Source organism: Pristiophorus japonicus, chromosome 1 (assembly GCF_044704955.1).
Source record: "Pristiophorus japonicus isolate sPriJap1 chromosome 1, sPriJap1.hap1, whole genome shotgun sequence".
Taxonomy (NCBI): domain Eukaryota; kingdom Metazoa; phylum Chordata; class Chondrichthyes; family Pristiophoridae; genus Pristiophorus; species Pristiophorus japonicus.
The window spans coordinates 308,841,193-308,860,881 of NC_091977.1; the positions used below are offsets into that span (position 1 = coordinate 308,841,193).

General features: G+C 45.5%; 1 protein-coding gene across 1 annotated transcript in view; it reads left to right on the forward strand.

Moving 5' to 3' along the window:
• Positions 1-19,689, forward strand: part of LOC139264071 (collagen alpha-1(IX) chain-like) — a 189,610-nt gene that overhangs the window by 27,064 nt on the left and 142,857 nt on the right. Inside the window, exons 3-4 of the mRNA XM_070880195.1 lie at positions 510-726; positions 16,961-17,014. Coding sequence (XP_070736296.1) covers positions 510-726; positions 16,961-17,014 — 271 coding nt within the window. The remainder of the gene's footprint in view (positions 1-509; positions 727-16,960; positions 17,015-19,689) is intronic.

Consider the following 19,689-nt stretch of genomic DNA (forward strand, 5'->3'; position numbering starts at 1 on the left):
AGTGTAGTTAGGTGCTGAGACCGGGAGGGAGGAGGCCATTCGGCCTGGGCTAGAGGCGGAGAACACACCGGGAGGCCACTCGGCCTGGGCTAGGGGTGGGTGAACGCACCCGACAAGCCCTTCGGCAACGCACCCGACAAGCCCTTCGGCCAGGGGCGGGAGAATGCATTGGCAAGTTCTTCGGCCAGGGCTAGGGGTGGGGGAGCAGACCGGGAGGCTGGGGAGTGGGAAGGGAGCAAACTGGCTGATGTCGGGGGCCACAGAGCGGCGGAAGGCATCAGAGAGGCTCGGGGGTGGGGGGGGGGGGCGCGGACAGACTGTGTGTTATAATCTACAGCTTCTTGAAATCTATTGCACTGTCACCTAACCATTACTTGTTGACAGACCTCGAAGGTTACTCACTATATGAAGCTAAAGGAAGTCTCCTAGACTCGGAGCTCCACTGCGCATGCGCGGCCATTTCAGCGATGTCAAGAACGTCACTTTTTTCCCCCGCGCATGCACTGAAGGTCTGGCTCCTTTTTCCAGCGCAGACCGCAGGCTCCACCCCCCACCCCCGCCCCCGCCCCCGAGGCGACTGGCCAAGTTGCGCGGCTGCAGATTAGAGGCAAAATATCGGAGAAACTACGAAGATTTTTTCCTGGTGCATCTATTCACGTAATTAAGCGACGCAACTCGGGCAAGTATGCCAGAAAATGGGCCTGGGGAAAATTGAGCCCAATGAAAGTAAACTTCTTTCAGATATTATCAATCAATTGACCAAATATTGTACAAACATGGGTCATCCTGATGAAATCAATCTTCTATTTAAAATCTTTTCCGTCTACTAGCATAATTAATGTTTAGGGAGCTCTTCAATAAGCTGTTCATCAAGGTATAACATTTAGGCATGAAATTCTTTATAGGCTTGTATCATTCTAATTTAGGCAGATATGCCCACAAATTTATAGGTGACAGCTTCCGGGTGTAAATATTGTGAAAACTGGTATGCCAAACAGAATCCCAGGTAACTATAGTCCGAACTTTTCCTACCACATCTCCCACTGATCATGTTATCTATATAAATCAGGATTCTATACACACATCCTTCCAGATAGATTTAGTGTCTTTCTTGGTAACTTGTTGCTGATTTATAATTCTAGGTTTGAACCGAGATGTCTTCTATTCAGAAAGTATACAATCTGATGTTCAGGTTCCAGCTATGTTCATCAGATTTCCAACCCCTCAACTTGCTTTGTAAAATTGCACTGTGGTTTCAACAGCTGTCCAGTACTTTTAGAGACAGGATTCTAAAATTTGCCCCAGTCTGCTATTTCTTTCCATTGTTTTCTTAACCGAGAATTTTTCTCTCCAGGTTTTTCCCCTTACCTGGATTCCCACCAAGGATTTGCCTCAACCAGTTTTTCCAAAGCATGTCCTGGGGAACCTTCCAGGGCCTTGGTTCCTTCAGATGGGGTTTTGGATATCTGGATAGTTTATCGTACACTTGGGGCTTGATTTTTGGCTAATTTGTGCCCCATTTAGCACCTGGACGGGGCACAAAAACAATTTTTTTTTTGTCGTGAAACGAGGCACACAAGACTTTGCACTTGGGTGGAATTTCAGGCAATGGATTTGCGGTGACGCTAAAGCTTAGTGCCCGCCCGCTGTTTTCACAGTGTGGATGATGTAAATGGTCGTGCATCGCTGCACCTTACCCCCCACGAGTTTACAGGGAATATCGCTCATACCTCCAGCATAGTGCATTAGAAGGCTGCACTTCCGAAAAGAAGTGCTGCCAGAGATATGCCAGCTCGTACAGGCAGACCTGCAGCCTACCAACGGCACCGGGACTGCACTGCCCGTCGAGGTGAAGGTGACTGCAGCACTTGCCTTCTATGCCTCCGGCTCCTTTCAGGCATCAGTGGGGGACATATGCTCCATCTCGCAACACGCTACACATTGCTGCATTCGCCAGGTGACTACTGCCCTGTACGCACGCAGGATGGACTTCATAAACTTCCCAATGACCAAGGAGACCCAACATGAGAGGGCTGTAGGTTTTGGACGATTTGCTGGCTTCCCCAAGGTTCAGGGTGCCATTGACTGTACGTATATCGCCCTGCGAGCACCTTTACAGAATGCAGAGGTTTACTGAAACTGAAAGGGATTCCATTCCATGAACGTACAGATCGTCTGCGACCATACTCAGCGCATCATGGCAGTCAATGCCCAATATCCAGGAAGCATCCATGGTGCATTCATCTTGCCGGAAAGCAGTGTCTCACACATGTTCCAGTGCCAACCACAAGGCCAGAGCTGGATGCTGGGGGACAAAACTTACGGCCTCGCCACCTGGCTCATGATCCCCCCTCCGGAACCCTCAGACACAAGCCGAGCATCGCTATAATGAGAGCCATGCGGCCACTTGCAATATCGCAGAAAAGACAATTGGAGAGCTGAAGCAGCGCGTCCGATGTCTGGACCACTCTGGAGGCTGCCTGAAATACCCCCCTCAGCAGGTCTCTGAGTTCATTGTGGTGTGCTGCATGCTATACAACTTCGCCATCATGAGGGGACAGGATTTGCCACTGGGGATTGCAGGACCCGCTCAGGAGAGGGGGTGGCTGGTGTGGGGGTGGAGGGAGGAGGAGGAGGAGGAAGACAACAAGGAAGAGGAGCCTGGCGAGGAACCCATGCCACCACCACCCCCACCACAACTATAGGTGAGGCATCATGGAAATTTTGCAGCTGCAAAAGCCTTACGTCAGCAGCTCATAATTCAACGCTTTGCTTGAAGAGTAAATGGCACGTTTGACCATTGCCCAGCATGTTAACTATTTCCTCTCTTATTCTGTGAATGAGACACTATACAGGAATGGTTAAGGTGAACAAAATAATTTAACATTATAAACTTTTATAACTTTAACTTAATTTTGAAACTTTGAAACTTTAATAAAATAACAAATTATCTGCACCCAGCTGTGCGATTATGCAACAACAACACCAACAACATTATAAACAACAGAATGTAGAACATAATGCAGCAACCCCTGCCCCACTGTCTTTTACCCTTATCCCCCTTCTTTGCCTGCTGCTCATTCCTAAAGTGGCACCAAAATGGCGTGCAGCAAAGTTGCCAGGGCGCTTCTATGTTGGGGGGGAGACATTGGAGACGCCACCTGGGGAGACACTGACCCAGCTCAAGGCGTGGAAGGCCCAGCTTCTGACTGGTGATGCCGATGAAGAGGCTCGCCAGTCACAGGTGGTGTGGGTCGGGGTGTAACACTGGGGAACGCAGAGAGTATATCGGAAGGGTTTATGGACTGCAACACCTGCCCAAGCTGAAGCAGAGCTTGTGCCTGTGATGCACCATATTCGGCAAGGCTTCTTGCCACACTCTCCGGGACTCCAGTGTTACTGGTAGAGGCCACCAGCCTCGTGTGGGCACTGATGGCCTCGCAGGTTTCACGGCTCGCACTGACAATCCGCGACCCTACTTGTAATGATCGCAGTGAGATTCTCGATGGTCACGGGAATCCTACCCAAGACATCAAGAAGCTGATTGGTGAGCTGGATGCTCTCCCTGGACAATCCCACCATATCCAGTTCCACATCTGCCTGTCTGTCAACAGACCGACTTTGCCGGCTCATCCTCCGGAGAGATGGCATACGGGATTCAACCCCAGAATTGTGTTGCTGCACGCCACTAGTCCCAGGTGCCTCAGAGGTCTCAAAACCCGAGAAAGTTACATCTTCCTCAGACGAGGTGATTGCCAGTAGAAAAAGAGATGTAGAGTCCATCTGCCCCGAAGTTGGCTGATCTCTGAACTCCTCTTCCTCTTTCTCCTCCTCCACCACATGATGGCCTGACATAGATGGTTGATGTGAGGGATGCTGCAGCTGTGACTGGTTCCTTGAGGGATGCAGTGCCTATGACTGGTCATCTGGAAGTAGAAAGTAACAAACGAGTGGTTAGCAGCAGGGGAGGGGGCAGAGTGACATGAGGAATGTCACATAGCACAGACTCATTTGAAGGACCGCCGCTACTCCATTATATGTAGTCCAGAGACACTGCATCACATTGACCCAACCCGAGTCCACAGACACTGCATCACATTGCCCCAACCCTAGTTGATAGACACTGTATCACATTGCCCCAAACCAGCCCAAGGAGTGTGCAGGACTTTCCCTCAGTATCCAAGCAGCGATCAGTGCCCCCAGTGGCAGTTGCCTGACCTGAGATGCCAATGAGGCCTGCCACTCGCTCCTCGAGTTCGGTAAGTGGCAGGATCTGAGGTGGATCATCGCCTGTCTGCACCTGACAGTTATGTGACTTCTTTGCCTGCAAAGATGAAAATGGGAATGGTTACCAGAGGGTCCATCTGTTCTTGTGGAACACACAGAGAGCCACCATAACATACCATACCATACTGTCTGAATGTAATACAATCCTCTGTTTAATGACCTTGGAAGTTGCACGTGGTTCATCAGGAAGACATCGAAGTGCGGAAACAAAATATGAGATCTCTGAAGGCAATCTTAATAATGTGTAAAGATCATTCATGGCAAATAGGGTACCAAACTAAGCCTACCTATGTGTCATGTATTTTAGGAGGCAACTCAGAGTGCTGAGAGACAGCAACAGCATGAGAACACCCACAGACTGCTGACAGGCACCAAAAGCATGAGAACAAATAGTGTCAGATTTATAATTGAAGTAATGAAGGGGGGCATCAATAAAAATTGTACTCTAACGACTCTACAAAGATCATTGAACTTTTTTCGGCACTGTGTGCCTCTCCTGGCCACTGTGTCTGAGGCAGAGACCTCCTCAGCGATTTCCCTCCATATTTGATTAAAAATGGCTGGCAGGGGTCTAGATCCACCCCTCCAATATAATTCCTGCCATTTTCTCTCCACAGCCTCCACGAGGGCTTCGTTAGCACGCCAGACGATTTAGCCAAAAGTCTGTCTGCTATCCTCCTCCTCCATGATCAAAATCGAATTATGAAATGGTTGATTCAGCCCTGGGTGTACATGCGCGTAGCCACTCCCTGCATTAGTGTTTGCGAACGGACAGCAGACCAGAAGTGCGGGAAGAAAAAACAAATTGTGCATGTGCAGAACAGCCGATCTTTTAGCGCCAGAACTTTCAGCTCCACCGCACAAATTCTGTGGTGCAATGCCGGAGTTGGCGCTAATGCTAGTCATGATCTTTCATTTGGCGAAAGTTGCGTGCTCTGGCGTTAATGCTAACCCGGTGCTAACATATTGATTCCGCCGTGATTTGCGCCCGGAAACAGGCGAAATCGCAAAAAGCTGAAAATTCAGCCCTTGGTTTCTAGCATAAATCTTCCTTTGCTTCATGCCATAAATCTGTACCATTTTTGCTTTTCTTACTAACCTTTACATTACAAGCATTACATTAAAGGCATCATCAAATTCATAATTTTCCCAAAAGGACTGTAAATCTCCAAATCTTATCTTGCTGTTTACAAAAATATGCAAAAATGTTAACGAGCAAAACAGAATTTTGTACCAAAAAAATCAGTTCTTACTTGGTTCAGTAGAGCAAATTGGAAGTGACTGTGCAGGCATGGGAAGAGAAGTCACTGGAGGCAATTTACTGACTGTTTTGGAATAAGTCAGAGTGAAACCATGATAGGGTGGTGCCACTGATGGACAATTAAATAGAGGCACTGAAAGACAATGGAGTGATCAACCTGTTGAAAGTCACAAGAGGTCAAAGGAGACCAGGAGGTACTGTGTTCCATGGGCACAGTCATGTTGGATATTATTGCTGACTTTGACCAGGTTTTAGTGCTGAGGGAGGATGGAATCCAGCCTGAGTATGTAATGAATGTAACTGAATTAGCATAGGGAGACTTAGAAAGGGACTAGGTGTAATACTAGGCAAATTACTTTCAATGTATAGAAAATGGGGTGAGGCAATTAATAAAAATGTTTAGCTTGAAGAGTAGAATACAAGCTTTAGAGAAAAGTTATACTAAAGCTGTGCAATGCGTTGATCAGTTCACAATCCCAATACCGTGGCTTATCCAAAGTAACGCGGGCTGATTGGGAGAACCTCCGAGGTGATTCGTGGCAATACTTCCATTAAAAAAGGCACTGAAATAAAGCATCAGACTGATCCCAAGTGTAAAGGGGGAGCAAAAAACTACAAATGCTGTAAATCTAAAACAAAAACAGAAAAGGCTGGAAACACTCAGTAGGCCAGTCGGCAACTACGGAGAGAGCAGAGAAGTTAATGTTTTAGATGTAGACCATTACAAATCAACAGCATTTACAAAGGGACAGAATAAAGGGAAGGGAAAATATACACACGCGAGAGAGGAGGTAGAACCCTCAAGTAATTTAAGGGAAAGCAGAAAGTGGTGAACTGACTTTATGATACTAACGTGAGACAATAACATGCATAAAGAGAGAAATGAAAGACATGAACGAGACACAAGAGAATGTGTCAATAGCTAAGGCTGCGAGGGGTGAGGCAAGTAGAAATGGAAGCTGGAAAATCTGGTAAAGTAGAGCAGGCTCCAGCGACCCGGGGAGAAGGAAAAGGAGGTTGATACCAAATTTTAATGGAAGGTGCCCACTCCCAAGCATCAATCTGTCCTTTTCCCCTCTCCCCAAAAAATGCTGACACATCTGTCCAACAACACCAGCATTTCCTGCCAAAATGTAAAGGGGTTGAATTTCAAGGCAAGATTAAGGAAGCTCAAATTAGACGCTAGAAAAATGATGACATGGTAGGCAAGGTGTGGTGTATTTAGGCACCTTTAGTAATGACTCCGTGAGACCAGGGTATGGTGCTTTGACTGTGCAGACTTGCAGTCTTTTATTAGCAGCTCCTGAGTGTTGACAACAAGCTGTGTGTTCCTTTTTATACTGGGTTATCTGCTGTGTGCAAGCAATCCCTGGGTCTCCAGCAACAGCACCCTCTAGTGTATCGGTAAGGTGTGTACAGTACAAGGGCACATTCAGTGTTGCAAGACAGTGTTACAGACATCACACAGTGAATAGGCATGCCTACACAACAATACTCCCCCCTGAGCATTTTTCATATCCTAGTTGCCATGACCAGGGGAGGTGATCAATGGTGGGCTATGGGAGGTTGTGGTGAGGGTTGTGTGGTTGCCAGGTGTGACCCCTGTGCTTGAGGCTGGCCTCGTACGTTTCCCCTCCCTCACACACAAACCAAGTGGGTGTCACTGTTGTGGGATTCCTCGAGGAGGTAGCCATGGCAGCAGTGGGTGGTGTGTATTCACTGTGATGTGGGTAGTTGTGGGGTGGTGGGCAGGGCCACAAGACTGGGTGGGCTCCTTGCCCACCAATGGGGATGAGGGTCAGGTCATCCCAGGGTTTGCCAGGAAAGCTGGAGGGCATTGGCCTCATGCTTCTGGTGTTGGCCCTGGTGGCCAGGGGCTGTAGGGCTGGTCTGGTGCCAGTTGCCATTGGTGGCAGCTGGGCTGCCCATTGACCACTGTCCCTGTAGTGGGTCTGCTCCCACTGTCTGTGTGTGTGTCCTGCAAGGGGCATCACATACTTTCCAAAGGTCCAGGGTACATGGTACATGGTCAGTTAGCCTGCTGGACCTGGGGGTCTCCCACAGGGGGATTCTATTGGCATTAGCATGGTCCCTGTAGGACCCAATGTCCTTTGGCAGTGTCCTACCAGTATACATGACACCTTGGCTCTGATCACACAGCCTGCATTATACATTCTAGCACTTGCATCACTTTTGGGTGTCCTGGTTTCAACAGACATGGTTACATTAGGCATTTCACAATCTCTATCATTATTGTTAAGCAAAATATCTTGTTCTTAACCTTACTGACACCTGCATTCATCTCATTAGTCACATTAGTTAAACCAGCATCACAATCCATGGTTACATTGCATACATTTTCATACTTGCACCCTTTAATGCATCTTTAGCTTTAAAGTCCGTGTACTCAAATAGTTGGAACTTCCCCTTTAAATGTTTTTGGTTACCGGTCTCCTTTCAGGGAGCTTTCAAATCCGATTGGCCTCTCGATGTCACATGATGCTCCTCCATGTTGACTCGCATTTTGAATGCAGGTCTGCTGCTTGGTGTGCTGCAGCCATTTTGTGGTGCTCTTTTATTCCCCGTTCTTGTGGTGCTGCAGACATTTTGTGATCTTGTTGCAGGCAGGCTGTGGTGCTCTTTACTTCCATATGCTTGTGGTGCTGCAGTCATTCTGTGGTCTTGCTGCAGGCAGGCTGTGGTGCTCTTTTCTTCCACAGCACTACTTCGCCTGATGTGGACCCGGTTCATCCAATTCCTGCCCAGCAGCGTGGGACCGTCGCTGGCTACAATCCACAGGGGGAGTTTGTGCAACACGCTGCCCTGGGAGACCTGGACGTCTACACTGCCAACGATTTAGATTTTACCTTTGGTATAGGTGAGCAGCTTTGCCTGGACAGGAGACAGTTTTGGTCGAGTGGCAGGATTCCTCCAAATTTTTTCAAAGGTCTTTTGGCTCATCACAGACTGACTCGCCCCTGTGTCGATCTCCATGGAGACTGGGACCCCGTCGATGTCCACTTCCATCATCCACGGAGAACTTCCGTTGGAGCAGATAAAGATTCCATACTCTTCTCTCAGGGTTAGAGCAGCTTCATCTTCATCTGTGTCGGAGCCCCGGTGATTAGCCAACTCATCAGAAACACAGTGAGTACAGCCTTTTCTGCACATTCTCTGAAGGTGCCCTTTTTCTTTTCAGCCTTTGCATGCATAGTCTTTCTGGCGGCACTGGTGGGCCCTGTGATTTCCTCCACAGCGCCAGCACGGGGCCATCCAGTTTGCCCCATGTGGCGGACTCAGGGTTGCGGGACTCGGGGCAGCATTTCTGCCTTTAGAAATGCCCATGCGGTGCACTGTTCTTGCCGGTTTAGAGTCCTGGGTCAGTATTCACCGGGAGTCGCTGGCCGAAACCATATAGGCCTGGCTCACTTGAATTGCTTTCTGCAGGGTGACTGTGATGTCAGCCGAGAGCAATTTGTGTAGGAGGCCTTTGTGGCCGATTCCGATGACAAATATGTCCCTTAGTGCTTCATTAAGGTGGTCACCAAACTCACATGGTGCAGCTAGTCTTCTTAAGTATGCAGCATACTTGGCAATTTCTTGGCCCTCAGGTCGCTGGTAAGTCTAGAACCGGTGCCTGGCTGTGAGGATGCTTTCTTTCGGTTTTAGTTGTTCCTGTATGATTGTTATAAGTTCCTCATAGCTCTTGGTGGTTGTCTTCTCTGGGGCTAGTAAGTCCCTGATGAGACCTTAGATGGTGGGCCCACAACTGCTAAGCAGGATGGCCCTGCGTTTGTTCGGTAGTGTGGCTGGTGTGTCCCCGTCCAGGTCGTTGGCTATAAAGAAGTGTTCCAATCTTTCCATAAAAGCATCCCAATCTTCCCCCTCTGTAAAATGCTGAAAGTTGCTGTGGTTAGACATGTTGAGCGTGTAGTTCGTATTCCCGTCGCCAGTTGTGGTGTATGTAGGCACCTTTAGTAATGACCCCACGAGGCAGGATATGGTGTTTTGACTGTGCAGACCTGCAGTCTTTTATTAGCAGCTCCTGAATGCTGACAACAAGCTGTGTGTTCCTTTTTATACTGGGTCACCTGCCGTGTGCAGGCAACCCCTGGGTCTCCAGCAACAGCACCCTCTAGTGTACCGGTAAGGTGTGTACAGTACAAGGGTACATTCGATGTTGCAAGACAGTGTTACAGACATCACACAGTGAACAGGCATGCCTACACAACACAAGGTAAATTCAGATTAAAACTTTAAAAGGATGGCGAGAAAGGACGACCAAATACTATGAATTTCAGGGTACCTTTAACACTGTCAAGCTCCCAGTGTGTAGCTGTACTTGTGGGGAGCACAGGTCAGAAAATTAGCACGAAGTGTTTTGGAGCTGCTCCTACCTCTGTTTCCTTGGAGTCTGGTTCCACACTAAGGGCTCAATTTTCCCCAAGCCCGTTTTCTGGCGTATTGCCAGAGTTACACTGGGTTTTTCCAAAGTTTCCCCGATCTATAAATGGAATTTTGAGCCGCGCAGTGTGTCCAGTCGCCTCGAGGGGCGGAGCCTGCTGTCTGCACCAAAAAGCAAAGCCATGCTTTCTGCGCATGCGTGGGGAAAAAAAGTTACGTTTTTGACATTCCAATGGACACGCATACTCAGTACAGCTCGGATTTGGCAATTGAACATTTTTAAAGAGCCAGTTGTGTGCGTGAGAGAAGGAGTGCTGTGTGAGAGCATTGGAAAAATCGCAGCTGCAGCAATATGCAACGCGGACCAAGGACCAAGAATTTCTTGCTGGGGGCACTAGTTACTGTGATTGAGAACAGATAGCAGGAGCTGGATACCAGCACATAAAAGTTGCACCAAAAGAAATGAAGAAACGCTGGAACCAAGTTGCAGAAGATTGCTGCACAGTGGTGAACACCACGAGATCTGGAAGTCAGTGTAAATAGAAATGGCAGGGCCTTGGTGAACTAGTTAGTGTAAGTAATATTTTCATTTATTCAATGCAATTGTAAATGTGACCAGCTGTATGTGTCCCACCCAGCAGAAAGACGCCCTTTCTAAAAAGTTGTATTTCATTTTTGCAGAAGAAAGCGGCACACAACAAAAGGGAAAGAACTCGAACAGGAGGAAGCCCAGCAAATCTGCACCCACTGACACCCTTGGAAGACAGGGTCGCTGCTTTGATGGGTCCTGCCTGGAGAAAAACAATCAGTACTGCGCAAGCTGGGCCCACACTCGAGGGAGAGAGTAAGCCCTACAAGTTCATCGTGATCCTTCAAATCAAGCTGCCACCTGGCCTGCGCTGTGTGAGCCTACTCATGTCACCCATCCTGCCCCCTCTGCTGCTAACTATTTGACTGTTCTGTTATATTTTGCAGAACTTGAGGCCAACCCTGACGATGCAGAAGAAGATTCAGACAAGGATGAGCCTGAAGAGGAGAACATTATACAATCCAACCCTCCAGACCAAGAACATGGGGGGGAGGTGGAATGGATGGAGCTGGATGAAGCTCCCACTTTTGTACTGAATATGGAGGAGGTGCCGCTCATGGAGATGCCAGCCCCTGCCGTGACTAGTGGTTTGAGTGTTGGTGCGACATTCCATGGTTTCCCACCTTCCGAGGTTGCGGGTCCCAGTGGTGGGGTGCAGCAAGGCACACCCAGGGCCCCACCTTCCGAGGTTGCGGGTCCCAGTGGTGGGGTACAACGAGGCACACCCAGGGCCCCACCTTCCGAGGTTGCGGGTCCCAGTGGTGGGGTGCAGCGAGGCACACCCAGGGCCCCACCTTCTGAGGTTGCGGGTCCCAGTGGTGGGGTGCAGCGAGGCACACCCAGGGCCCCACTGTCCCAGGCTGCAGGTTCCAGTGGTGTGGTGCGAGCCACACCCATGGAGAGGAGGGGAAGGAGAGCTCAACCACCACGCTTTCCTGAGATGCAGGATGTAACAGATGTGATTCAGATGATGTAATTGAGTGCGGAGAGCATTGACCTTACCCGATCACTCCTGGACACCATCAGTGAGGTGAGTGGGACTGTTGGGAGAAGTAACAATACTCTCATGAGAAATGGGAACGATATCCGAGAACATCAGTGAGGGAATAGTGGCCATGAGGGAGGGAATGTCAGAGGTAGTGCAAATCACATCATTGGCCATGAGGGAGGGAATGTTTCAGGCCGCTGAGACACTGTCAGGGTGCATGAGGGACGGCATGTTGGAGTTAGCTGCTGCAATAAGGGAACACGCCCAGACCCCGCGCCCTTTGACAGAATCAGCTGCCACTCCCACTGCAATCCCCACACCAGCCTGTGAAGAGCCCAAAGCCGGGCCTTCCAACCTAATGGTGTTAGTCTAAGGGGGATGAGAGATGGGTGCAGACTTTCTTTGCTGCTGATGTTATTATTATTGTTACTGTTGTAACTGTTCTTAAATTAAAAGTTTTTTGTAAGTTATGTAAATTTACAAGTTTATAAGTGATAAAGTTTTTAAGTGATTTTAAAGAGTGATATTAAAGTAAAGTTTTAATACAAGAATAATGTTATTAAAGTTAAGTTAAGTACATTGTAAACTTTTGAATAAAATATATTTTACATTAAAACTGAATCATGTTCCATTAACAAAACACAACATTACGGAAGTGACCTCTCTCCCTCCCCCTCCCGGGCACCAAGCCTTCTGATTGGCTATCTCTCCCTCCTCTCCTCTCTTCCCCCCCCCCCCCCCCCCGGCCCACTACGGCTTGTTTTGAACCCCGAATCCCTAGCCTGCCCCGAGTTCCTTGTCTGTGCCAGTCCAGCTCCAGATCCCCCATCTCCCCCAGCCCTGAGTGCCTTGCCGGTTCCATTTGTCGTTGTCCCCCGCCCCCCTAGCTCCGAGTGCCTTGCTGGTTCCGGTCGTACCCTCCCCCCCCCCCCCCGCAACCCCGAGTGCCTTGTCGGTCCCCTGCTCCTAGCCTTGGCTGAAGGGCTTGCCGGTCCCCCCCTTCCCCCCCCCCCCCTCCCCTCCGCAGCCCCGAGTGCCTTGCTGGTCCCGGTCCCCCGCTCTTAGCCCAGGCCGAAGGGCTTGCCGATCCACTCCTCGCCCCTATCCCAGGCCAAATGGCCTCCTTCCTCCCAGTCCCCGCACCTAACTACACCTGAAAGGCTTCCCCCCACCCTCTCACACCCTCTCTTCCCCTTCTCCCTCCCACACACCTCTTCCACCCCCACCTCTCTCTCCCCCTCTCTCTTACCTTTTCTGCGGCTGTCCGGGCATCTGCTGCACTTACCTGCACCGATTTCCTTACTTGCGCCGATTTCTTTAACTCTCCGGAAGGTTTTTCTGCAGAGGCCACATACGCTGGCCTAAGCAGAACTGGAATAACTTTCAGCTGGCCAAACTTGCCTAAATAGCCAGAATTGGTGCAGGTGGCAGGTTATGCCCCCTTTGGCTGAAAGAAAAACTTACCAAAAAAAAATCGTAACTAACTGAGTTACGCTGGTGCAAATTGATTGGGGAAACTGTGCATTTTTAACTTAGGCCAAAAAACACAACCTGCTCAAAAAAAATGGCGCAAATCACTGGGAAAAATTGAGCCCTTAGAGTGCAGGATTGCTGAATTTGCTCCTGAGTGAAGAATGAAGTAATGCAGAGATCAGGAAAAGCGTATATACTCAGAGTAATGAGTATTAGAGAGATACGCTTTGATGGGTCTTTATGCATTCCTTATGTTCTTTCTTTTGGCATCATCTATTATCCTTTAAATCATGACACACAGACATCTCACCTATGCCCCTATTCTTTGGCTCGATTTGGGAGAGAAGAGCTGAGCATTAGGTACCAAGTTGTAGATTGCCTAAAGCCTTGATAAAGCAGTCAGTAGCAAATGTTAGAATAGTATTTCTGAAAGGACGAGTGTTTGATTTAGCCTAAACTGTTTTAAGATGAATGTGAAGCAGATGTTTGTAATGATCAGATGTTAAACTGGAAATAGACAGACAAAGATCTTTTTGTTGTGTACACACTGTAAAACATTATTGGATTCATAAAAATATGGATTTCTAGTGCAAGGAATTGTCTATTTGCCAAGATCAATGTTTTTATTCTATCAAGAAAAGTTAAGCCATATTCAGATGTGACCTAAACAAATCTGTGCAATAACTGAACACTTTATATCTGAATGAAAAATTTACTTATTTCATAACCATTGGCAAAATAAGGCTTCTGAACTGCTGAACTGCCTTTATTAAACTTGACGGTTCCAATGTATTCATCAATGTAGTTATTCTCTACTTAGTAGAACTGTGTGACGCGTTTGTATAAAATTAATGAGAACTGTCAGTAGCTGCTGTCCATAGTTCACCTCATTCATACTGTTCTACTTTTGTAGAGGTTTTTTTTTTCTAGGCATCAGGGAAAGAATTAGTTTCATATGTCGGAAGTTCAACAGTCAAAGGATAGAATAATCCATAAGTCTAGTAAATTGTATTATTTGCATTGCATATGTCTCCGTTTATAATTTAAACTATTACAAGTTACTCCACTTGGCTTTGTTGATGGGTGGTGTGGGGTGGGGAGTGGGGGGGGGGAGGGCAGTGGTGTACAGTATGTGGGTAAATTCTTGCCAATTTGAAAGACACCCTGTCGGCCTGCAGTGTTTCACTGGGGTTGTACACGTGGTGCTATAATTGGCTACCTGGAGTCGTCAAGGATTCAGTGCAGCAGCAGCAGAAGGAGCAGCTAAAAAGTTGCAACCAAAAAGGGCATTGGGGAGGTAATTGAGTTTCTGAAGAGGGAGTATTAGATGAGGAGTGGCATGCAGAAGGGAAATGCAATTGCTGATTGGTGCAAAAAAATGGAAACTCGCTGCAGAATTTGAGACGTGGCTGTACATCAACGTGCATTTATATACGCCTTTAATGTAATAAAACCTCCCACGGCTTGAGTATAATGTGGGGCTGCTAGATTCTGAGGAACCATATGCCAGCATTATTTGTACCAGACCAGTAAAGGTAAGGAGGGGGGGCAAAAAAATCAGAGGGCTAAAACGATTAAATAATTCATTGGGATTTTGAGACCACTGGTGAATAGATTCATTTTCCGAACTGCTTTGAAAATGTTGTGTGCAGTTAAATGTTGGAAAATGTGTGATCTCTGATAAGAGATAACCATGCCCATTTTTCAAATGGAATAGTCCATAATAGAATCATGCGGCAGGAATGTGTTCTGTACCTAATACTACAGAGGATAACATTAACCAATTTTGGATTGCACTAGAGAGCTTGTGATTTGGCCTGTTGTTCAAGAGTATTGGAGTGTATGCAATAAAGGAGCGTGCTCAATGTGGAAAGGCATCAGCCACCACCATTTCCAGGGGCACCTTGGTATATCTAGAGTGCAGAAAGCTATGGCATACTTTACTGCAAAAGCATGTAGCAGACCATATTGAAATCTACTTCAGGCAGTTGAGGTGGTGTTTTAATTTAGATTAAATACTGGACCTATTCTGTGTGAATATTTTTTGCCAGTGTTATTAATGACTATTTTAATTGGTTATTTTTACAAAGATATTTCACTTGTTTCAGATGATCTCAATGTAGATATTCGCTGAGATACCTTAAGTGGGTCACCTTAATTTCAAAGTAATTTTTGAAAAAATGACCCCTTTTCTTCCCATTTTGTCTCTGCAATCAATGTCACAGTATGTGTGTTGCTTCACTTTGTAACAGATCCTCCAACCTTTGAATTATTTTGAATTGTAGCTGATGAAAACCACCACAGATGAACACTAATTCTTATTGAACTGGGCAGTCTGTATGTTTTTAGAAATGTTTGAAGTACATGTTATGTCTCTCAGAAGTGCCTGCCAAACCATTACAAAGTGTTGGATTTAGATTTTTCCACAAACTACAAAAAGACTACAAAAATCAAAAGTTTTCTTTCTATCATATTTTTCTTCCCTCTCCAGTTCTATAACTTCCCCTTCTCTCCTAAACTTAATGACTCGTGCTAGGGTTAGATTTCCATAGGCAGCATCAACCCTTCTATATGGGATGTCAGGGCCAGCCTCACTCAGAAATTCCAATGTGACGGCACAGAGCAAATAGCAGCTGTTGGATGTGAATTTTAAAACAACTGAGCAAAGTTTCTTTACAACAGCATAGGCGGTTTCTCCCTAATATCAGTCCAGATGCAGACAAGAATTCTGGAGGAGAGGGGTTTCTTGGTCCTGCAGTAGCCCCCCACGCCACCCCCACTCTTCCATTTGGCAGACTTCCTTCTGTGAGGAGGGCAGGCAGATTCCAGTTTAAAGACCTAAGCAAAGGTTTTTTTCCTGCCGTATCCCTGCCAATTATAAGTGAGGACACTGCATGAGTCTGAGCCCATGGGACAATTCCATTGCCCTGGACTCTCTTGTATGGAGCCCCTTTCGCGGTGAGGAGTAGAACCACTATGGTGGTGCATGCCCAGTCCTGTATTACAAAACATCGAGTAGCCTTTCTCGGGTCTAAGCCTAAATATTGAATGTCAACCATTGAACCCATTACAGCCAAGTCTAAACTTATCCATGAGCAGTGTCCACACACACACACACACACACACACATACACACACACACACACACGCTCTTCCAGCAGTGGTCACTACGTAGGAAGCAGGAATCCTTCCATTTATATTTCTTCGCACTAGCCTGGGGAGATAAAGTCAATTGTAGGCTCCTGCATTGCCACCAAGTGAGAACAGCTAACTCAGCATCAACTGGAGATTGAACCTGGGAACCTCCTAACCTATATAACTCATCAGCATACAACAGTTTGTACTTACCTACTGAGCTCTTGGTCAAATAAATTCTACCATATTTTCACTAACTCAGTTCCAAAATGACAAAATCAACACAATTCTTGCAGTTAATCCCCCTCCTTTTTTTTTTGCTTGGATTGAATAATATTCTTTCTGATTTACACAATTCTTCAATTATTTTAATACACTGAGCTTCAACGGTTAACGTTTTCATTGAATACATTCTATAAATTGGTGGTCAGTACCTGAGTTCTCTGCTTCTCCCTCCCCAAAAGCATACAAATAAACATAAGGCCAGGTGTAAATGGGCACAACTGTGCTCAGTATTGGAATTTCCCCTGGTCACTGGGGATCAAAAGAAAAATTGACATTTAATGATTTGGCATGTGTCTTTATTGACTATTCCAGGTGTTGACCACAGGAAGAATGGTAACCAGCCATTGCTTCCAACTCTGTGTGTTTGGAGTCTATTTTAGAAGTTTTTAAAAATCGTTTCTAGAATTCTGTCTAGCCTGAATCCATTGGATTTGTTCCTTCAAAATTGTTTAAAAAATACAAGTACAGGTACAACTTTTGTTTGAGCTATTATTTTTTTCCACATAAACAGTGTCTCACAAATATTTATTTCCTCTAGGGAGAAAGTGGTAATCCGGGTTTGCCAGGGATTGATGGACACCGTGGACCATTGGTAGGACTACAGCATATCTCATTCCTACCTACTTAATTCCTCATTTGCTTTTTTTGTTCTCCCCTTCACTCCCTCCTCTGCTCTCTTTCAGGCAGTGATTATTTTTATAGTACTGTTGCACTGGTGTCAGCAGCTCTCCAGTACCTTGCCTAAATGGTCATTCTTCATGTCTGAGCCTAGATAGTGTCAGAGGGATATTTGATTATGGGGACGGGGGGGTTGGCATTGCCACCAAATATAATCATGTATTAAAGCAACATACATCCATATGCACAGCATATACTCCTCAGCATGGGTCACTGGATAGCAATCAAAAGCAGAAACTTTGACTGATTTGACTCTAGCCCAAGCCAATCGTCCCCTCAATTACTGCTCCACTTGAGATCAGTTATCTCAGCACAGAACAGGAATAAAACTGGGACTTAAAAAAAAATCCCAATGGTTTGTTACAATGCTGGGTGATACATTTACGCAATGGACCATCACAGGAGGAGATTTCTGATTTATATCTTGCCACAGTACTTGTAAGCTGCTATTCTTATTTCTAATGGAGTTTGGTAAAAGGGTTAGATGTAAATCCATTATTTAGATTAAGAAACTGACAATTTAAAATGTCAACGCAGACAACAACCCATCTTAAAAGCTCTCAATAGGGATTTAAACTATTCTCTTAAATGCATTTATGTTTTCAATCCCTAGTTGGAAATTTGTTTTTCTTTAAATTTTAAAACTGCTTTTTTTCAGTTAGCAGCAGAGAATCTATAATGAGAGAAAGAAGTTTTAAATAATCTTTTTAAAAATATAGATTTAAGCCCAGACAGGGAACTGAAATCCTTAGCCCATGACATTCCAGCAACTTACCCATGTCTTCTTGATTTACCTCAAAAATAGATAGATAGGTAATCTCATCTTGTACCCCAAGATTGATGATCATGCACTATAGGCCTGGGCCTACACCTATACCCTCAGGGTAAAAAAAAAATAGATAGGTAACATTATTACCTGATCATCAGTTTATATTTTATATGGACTTGTACCTGTATTGTCACAATAATTCTCTCAGGACTGAATGATAATGATGAAAGAGGATACAAATGATCGAATGAACTGCTTGTGCTGAATTACCTATTCTTGCTTCTACAAGTGTCGATCCTATGTCCTTGTGATGGTGTCATAATGCAGATCATTCCATGCTGCTAAACAAATTTATCATAATTGATTGTTTTGCATTGTTAAGTTAACTGAGCAAATAACTTGTTTCAGCTACTACACCAATTACTGCACAACGTTAAAGTAATTATACAATTATCAACTTTGAAGTTGTGTTTTGAATATTCCATAGAATTAGTTATCTGTAATTTGAACTGGCCTTTTTAAAATGTATTTCAGTCCAATGGTTTAGCAGATGTTTACAGTATCAATGAGATATTCCAGTTGCTGTCATGTAAAATAATTTTTTTCTACTTTTACATAATTTTTTTAGCTGCTTGTTGGTGCAATGAAAATTATGGACTGAAATAATTAACGATTGATATTGTACAATAGAAAACAATGTAAGCCATATGACCCATTTTATGGGCTCTGCTAGGTAGAAATTGTCTGAAATCGGCATTTAATAATTATTTTAAAGTTGCCACAATAAGGTTTTCATGCAGGATTCAACAAATTTGAAGAGTTGGTGACATATATGCTGATGTACTGCAGGTGTACAATATCCTAGTGTTCATTCATATTGCCAAGAGAGACATAGAGCAAGGGATCCCAATGCAATGGTTCCACTCAAGATCAATGACAATGTGTTAATAATGAGCAGATCAATTGGACATTTTTTTTCCAATTTCTGTTAAGTACTCTCTACTCTACCTGGCCTATGACATTGCCACTCTTCAATCATCCACTAGGGTTGTGCTTTCCCTTCTAGTGGAGAAGCTCCACTAACTGTAGGGTGTTGTTCCTTCTAATGGGAAAGCTCTACTGTGCTGGCTTGGAGAAATTTGGGCACCCGGCCATTATGAAATTGTGTAGGTTAGCTGTGGAAGGCTAGAAGAGCAGGTCATTAAGGGGAAAGGGATCTCTTCAACTGATAACTGTCCTGTTGTGTGTACGTAGCACATGGTTCTGGCAAAAGGAGCAAAGCGGAGTAGAAAATCACAATGCGCAAAGGGTCCATCTGGTCTTTTTTATGACGGACTTAACATTTAATTTCCTGTAAATGAAACACAAGCATTTGGGCCCTTTTTACTACAATAAAGGATTGTCCAAAGACTTAACATCCAACATATTTGAATAGGAAGCTCAGAGAATTAATGTGAGTAAATATTTCATTTCTACCTAACGTTGAAATTACTTACTTTAATGAGAACACTAATCTCTGTCTCATATTCTGAATAGTAACAGTGTGCACTCTCACATAAGCTATTTAAAATGAATGAAAAACTTGGACTCTGGACAAGTAATGCTACAAAATCGTACTCTTGGCAGGGAGTGTTGCCAACCTGGAATGTTTATTGGGATTTTAGGTGCACAGTCCCCATAATAATTTGTCTACAGACAGAAAATTGGGTGAACACACATCCGAATACCGACGATGTACTATTCACAGGCACAGCTCCCCGGCAGGATTGCGATTTCATAAAATTGTTTCTCGTGTTTATGTTTGTATTCTCATATAAGCA